The sequence below is a fragment of the Epinephelus moara genome, chromosome 19 (assembly GCF_006386435.1).
Source record: "Epinephelus moara isolate mb chromosome 19, YSFRI_EMoa_1.0, whole genome shotgun sequence".
Lineage (NCBI taxonomy): Eukaryota > Metazoa > Chordata > Actinopteri > Perciformes > Serranidae > Epinephelus > Epinephelus moara.
This window is the reverse complement of record NC_065524.1, coordinates 6,221,160-6,227,706: the sequence shown is the minus strand read 5'-3', so window position 1 is coordinate 6,227,706 and position 6,547 is coordinate 6,221,160. Positions and strand designations below refer to the sequence as shown.

Genomic DNA, 6,547 nt, shown 5'->3' with positions numbered 1-6,547 from the left:
AAAAGTGGACATGTCCGGGCAAAAGAGGACGTTTGGTCAGCCTAACGTAGCGCCATCTTGTGGGTCAAATTACCTATGTCAGCATTTACCTTGGTCTATAGGTCGCACCGGTCTATAACCTGCACCCAACTTTTTAGATGAAAAAAAAGGGGGAAAAAGTGCGACTTATACACCAAGTTTTACGGTAGTACCAAAAGTTGTACTAAATTGTGTATTTGCAAAAAGCAATAATGCATATAATACAAGATTGATACTTGGCGTCTGTGTATCGATAAAATATTGCCATGCAAAATATATGTTATGCTATGCTATATTGATTTTTCCCCCACCCCTATGCAGCAATGCTAGTCAATTCCAGCAATCAACTCTTACATAGCTTATGTGTAATCTTGTTCCAAGGATTATGTAACTGCTTCATTACTGAGCTTACTTGTCATATAATAGATAGGACATTGTTTTTTGATTCATGGAGTTCTTTGTCAGAGCTTCATTCCTCCTGGACAAGGGAGTTAATACCTTCTGAGTTATCAAATTACAACTTGAGACACTTTATTACACTATATATTGATCTTTGTCCCATTTTATAGTGTTCTTCACAATGGAAGTAAAAGGAAAATCCACACTTTTGTCCTCCATACCCCCGTTAATCTGCAACAAAACTAGGATGTACCGTGGGACATGCTGCCCTGAACTGAAAACTAATGACATGTTCAACTGTAGACTCTCATGAAACATATTAAGCTTTAGCTAGGGGACGGAAGCTTAAACATACTGAGGTTGACATTTAACTTTCAAATAAAGCTAGAATCATTTTTATCACTACGGCAATAGAAACAGAGGTTTGTGATGGACATCGAAAACAGAGAACTATCATCAGCATATAGGTTGAGTTTATGGTAGGAAACCCTTGTTGTCATCCACTTCCAATCTGCATGAGGTTTCAGGGAGAGCTTGTCAAACAACACAGTAGTTCAGAGCATGATCAAGCAATGGGCAAACTTGATCAGCCACACTTGTCTCTAACACTGAATGTCTCCAACTATGTTAGGCTGATCAGATGTGGTACAGCTGAAGGTTGAGGGGGATACTTGGCTCACAAAGACCCTGTATATTTGTCTTCTCCAAAAACTGGACTACTGGAAACTGTGAAGACTATAATAGCCAAATAAGAGATGTGCACTCTAATATAATGTCATTGAGTTATTTCTCCATCATTTCTCCATGGGAATGGACTATTTCATTGTACGTAATCATCACAGGGAATTTATCTATTATTTTCTCTTTTGTAGGTGTCCTTATCTCATGGGTGTTATATATAATTGGTAAAAACAGGCAAAGTTGTTTTAATGATGCCAAGATTTTATTTATACTGAAATATACTGATGTAGGAGTAGAGAGGTAGAATAGATACAGCACTCTGTAGTTTTGTTTGCTGTTAAAATGTTGAGTGCACTCATGGAGACAAGACTGTGTCTTCATCTTGTTCCAGGGTTTTTTGGTGGAATTGTCTCATATTGCTGTTGAGTTAAGCTGCAAAACAAAATCTTATGCGTGTATCATGTTTTGTTGAGCTACCTTAAACCACATTTTGAGCCATAAAATTAGAAAATTCAAAGATTCCTCTACTGTCCCTCTCAAGGTTTCTTTCTAGTACCTAACCTTTTGAGTTTGCCATGAACTCAAATGATTAATTCCTGTATAAAATTAGCATTGTCAGAACCCTTGCAACATGTAGTCTTGCAGACTATATATACAGTTAATGTTAAACAATTAACAATATCTGCTTTTTTATTATGTAGCTAAGTTCAAAGACATCTGTCCTGGTGGAATGGGCTACACTGTTCTACCAAATCCGCCTGTCAATAAGCCGGTCACTGTATACCAGGAGCCCGTAGACCCACAACTCCCCCAACCTCTGCCAACACCAGAGAGACCAGTGGAGGCCTTTGGGAAACCAGACGATATTATACCAGGTGAGTCTCTACCATGTTATATTACCAGTGCATGTTCAGTTTGTGTCGTTTAGTTTGGTTAATTTTGTTTGGTTTAGTTTAGTTGGTCAGGCACATGTGTCAGTCTCACAATACGTTTTTCATCATGACTCGTGAATATGATCCAAGATACCTGAACTGCTGAACTTGGCAGACATATTGTTTCTAATCATTTACAGTAAACCACAAAAATATCTGGGGACCACACTGCAAAAGCCCTGTTTGGTCTTCAGTCTAGACGTTTTCATTCTCTATCTCAAAGTGTTTGAAATGTTTTAACCTGAATATCCTTTGAGGCCAATGTGTAATTTCATCATTAATGCTACAAGTGGTAAGCTGTCAATTTGAAAGACTGGGTGTAATATTCTCTGTCTTGTTTTAATAAGCATTTTATAAAAGCAGCAGATGAGATGGTTTTGGTTTAGTAGTTTGCCTACTAATTTGAGGAAATTAGTGCAAAACAACCCAGAGCAGAACAATATTTGAGCTTACTGACCTTTAGCTGCCTGCCCATTTCTTTTTTTTCCATTTATTTATTTGTCTGCTGACTTCCTTTCATTATCGCAAGCTGATGTCATAAATCTCGACCTTCTCCATCGGGTTACACAGCCTGCTATTCAATTATTTTAATTTATTAATAAATTAAGAGGCATTCTGTGGCAATGTTGGAACCGCTGGAACTCCACAAAAATGGACTTTAATTGTAAAATAGAAACGCTTCCTCCCCCTACCTTTGTCTGAATTAACTTGCCCCTCAAGTCCTGGTAGGGTTTCACAGTGTGTGAAACCCTACTAGTCTTCAATCATCATTGGTTACTGTGGTATCCGACTAACAACATCATGAGACAAACAAAAGGAGCAACTTCCTTTTGTTCTCTCTGTTGTCCTTGGACTCCACACAAGGCAGGGTTACTACAGGAGAACCTGCACGGCGAGGAGAGGAGAATGATACACAAGCTGCGGAGCATCATTGACAATAAGGGCTCATTTACGCTCAAAGTTTGATACCATTTGATACGTTTGCCTGACGTAGACTTCTTACTGTACACTGTGTTCATTTTGTTTGTATTATCTCAAAGCTTACAGGTATATGGAAAAACAGAGCAGTTCCATTGGAGATTGTGGAGGCAGTGTATCGTACTTAAAGCAAGAGATGACTGTAGGAGGCGATGCAGACTGTTAAATAATGGCCTCATTAGATTTTAAGGTTACCAAATATATTAAGCCCAACTGTTACATACATCACCACCCCTATAGGTATCATTCTCCAAAATACTAACAACACACATTTAACAATAAACAAAAGAATGGTCATTCAGTGTTAACGCACACTTTACAGTATTTATCACTGCCCATTAATAATTACAACTTTGCCTATCTGGGGATAAATGTGGGGTGAAAAATTCACTTCTGAGAGCCAGAGGGCGTCCACGTTTGAGCTGGTCCTCCAAGACAGAGCCAGCTGAACTTGTTGATTCTGCTGGCATTGACTGCTCCAGCACATGACGGCAATGAAAATAGCACCGGCTAACACAGACTGGTAGAACATTCTCAGCATGGTACTGCAGACATGTGGATGTTGAATCATCAGAGCCTCAGAACAAAATACAGTTGGCTCAGGATTCTTTTTCCAGCCCTGCTTGTTGTCCAGGTGTACTCCCACACACATAACAGTTCTGCACAGTGTCCACATCTACCCCCTGGACATGGACGGGGGGAGCTGTTTTCCACTTGCTGAATTTCTTTATCATCTCTTTGTCTTTCAAGTGTCAAACTAAAGAGTAAAACGACATGAAAAAATTACAGCTTCTAAATTTGAATTGGGTCATAAACAGTCGATATCGATCCATCCTTGAGCTCCAGTTTTGGAGTTTTTCAGGCAAATTTATGTAAAGTGAATCCACTGGTTCTTAACATCCTCACATTTTGTGTCGGCGATAGCAAGGTAGGGTCATTAGGTATTCCATGGGTACCTGTTGCCAGCATGAGACGCACATTTGATTTATGTTCATCATGGGGAGGCACCATCCCTTTTCAGCTGGACATCAACATGCCCCTTGAGTGGAAAGCCATGTTGCAATTCTGTCCATCACAGAATTTACCCTGCAACAGCTGCATTATTGAGATTTCAAGACATTAACATTATTCACCTGTGTTTCATCTGTTATGCTTTTAAGTGACTGAACTCAATGGATTGTCAAAGATATCAACACCCCCTCTCTTGTTTGAATTTAGGTCTTAATTTATCATCTTCACAATGCCAGTGTTACAGTGACAAATGTCTACACTGTGGCATAAACAGCAATCTCACTTAAGGAACCCACATCTTTAACATCCCTCATGTAACTTTTGTTTGTAGATATCAAGGATTAAAGTGCTTTGGCTCACTTCACATTCCCTTAAAACACAGCCCAGCCCACAGCCTTTCAGAAGAGGGAGAGACAGAGTGAAATAAACCTAGCTGAGAGAGGGAGAGGAGCTTCTCCCTCCCTGTTCTTATCCAGAGCAGGTTTGGCAGTTGCCATGGTAAGGAGAAACTTTGCAACATCTTAGCCAAAGCCAGACAGGGTCCAAATTGCTGCTAAGCTTCTCTGGAGCAGAGGAGAACAGAGTTTTCCAGGCACAAAGAACAGGCCTCAGAAACTATCTGATAGAAATCCACCACCCAAAACCTGTGTACATTAGTGTCTGGATAGCACCAGATAGTAATGTGGTCCCTGGCAGCAGTACATATTGGCATTTTGGCATTACAGGAACCCATACTGGGTGGACGGAAGAGAGGAGGGATTGTTTTTATATCCTTGGTGTTATTATATTTTTTGACCTAATAATGTGGTCTGCAATATTTTTGACCTTATCACAACATAGAAACCTGGGTCTGTGAATAGGTCCATTGCATTTAGTGAGGGGATTACTTTGGGGAAGGTATGGTGTTAATGCAAATAAGGGTTTTAACATAAATTTATTGCGTTTTCTTGTGCTCATAGAATAATTATTTTTTGCCATCCAATGGTCCGCAGGCAGGCCTTCAGATGGTTTATAATATATATATATATATATATATATATATATATATATTTATGTATATATACATATATATATATATGTATATACAACTGCTATGTTTAAGTGGTTTACTCATACATATGGTTATTAAGCTATGATTCTTGTGTTCCAAATGATGCTGACTATTTTGAGATACAACCACCACAGCAGGTTTGATAAACATTTCTGTCAGACCACCAACAAACAAACAGGTACAACTCCAGCACATTCTCTCATTCTCACTCGGACCTCGTCACACTGGACATTTGGTCATGGACTCTCCATATCATTTTTTTCCTTCTACAACAAACTCACAGGGTTACGTTCATGTGGTTGGGTTTAGGAAAAAAGACCAGGGTTTGCCTTTACAATCATACAGGAAGTGAACACAAGCCTCCTAGGTGGAAGTGGGCGATGTTGGACCCATCCAACACCCCTCCTACCTGCTGTACTCGGACTTCCAACAACTTAACTTATTGTACATTGTTGTCCTGCCACGCTTGTCCCATTCTCGGAACCCATCAGCTATATTCGGCGTCTGACTTCCGGCAGACGGCGATACAGCCTGGGGGCAGACCCCCGATTTTTTGGCATTCCGGTTTGATTCGGGCGGAGGAGGCGAATATCCGTTTCCGACTTCCATTTATATAAGTAAATATGCTGAACCATTGCGATGGATTCAGAGTTTGCAGTGACGCCAATTATGTTCCGCCTTGTTAGTTCACCGCACAGACCGTTTACCCTGGCAATAACTGCAGCCGGCTCAAACGTGGTTGGTCAATATCGCGTAGACTACAAACAGCCTACAACCGGAAACCAGGGCTCTTCCGCTCTTCTTCTGGAGGCAAGATCTCCGGGGTTTGCCTACAGACTCTACATTCACTGAATGTAGAGTCTGTATATAGAGACTACGCTTGTCCTGCCCCTGACACCATCGGGCGACGTTACAGAATATTGGCGACTGGCCGTGTATCATGCCAACGTGAAAGGACAGCTTTTTTCATCAGTGTCTGTCGCCTGAAGTCACTAACCAATTGCCGGTATTCAGTGACTTTGGAGCGAGACTGGGTTGAAAACTCACCTATAAAGCCTTATCATAATCCACCAATCAATATTATTCGGACAAAACCGATCCTCATACAGTTGCCACTGCCACTTTCTGGTGTGACCAGGCTTTACAAAGCAGACACATAAATTATACTGCCATTAGCAAAATCTCTGTCAATATTCACTCAGTTGCCATTTTATTAGGTAGCTAAAACTAATGCAGTCTAATACAACAATGCTTTAAGGAATCCTCCTTCATGGAGGTTCTGATGATAAGTTTTTGTTAAAACCCTTTTTAGAGAGGGTGAGAGGGAGAGAGATGATGCAACTGTATGACTATTTTAGAGAATGTAGTTTATTGTGCTGTTGAACTATATTGTGTTATATACTGAGAGGTGTTTCTGTTATTTAACGTATCCTCATAGATATACATGCAGTAGATACATTTTACCTTTACGTAAACT

The 6,547-nt window shown here is 40.2% G+C and overlaps 1 protein-coding gene across 2 annotated transcripts in view; it reads left to right on the top strand.

Moving 5' to 3' along the window:
* ltbp1 (latent transforming growth factor beta binding protein 1) overlaps positions 1-6,547 on the top strand; it is a 222,823-nt gene that overhangs the window by 158,189 nt on the left and 58,087 nt on the right. For both annotated transcript variants that reach the window (XM_050070671.1, XM_050070670.1), the window contains exon 12: positions 1,800-1,973. In XM_050070671.1, the coding sequence (XP_049926628.1) occupies positions 1,800-1,973 (174 nt within the window). The remainder of the gene's footprint in view (positions 1-1,799; positions 1,974-6,547) is intronic.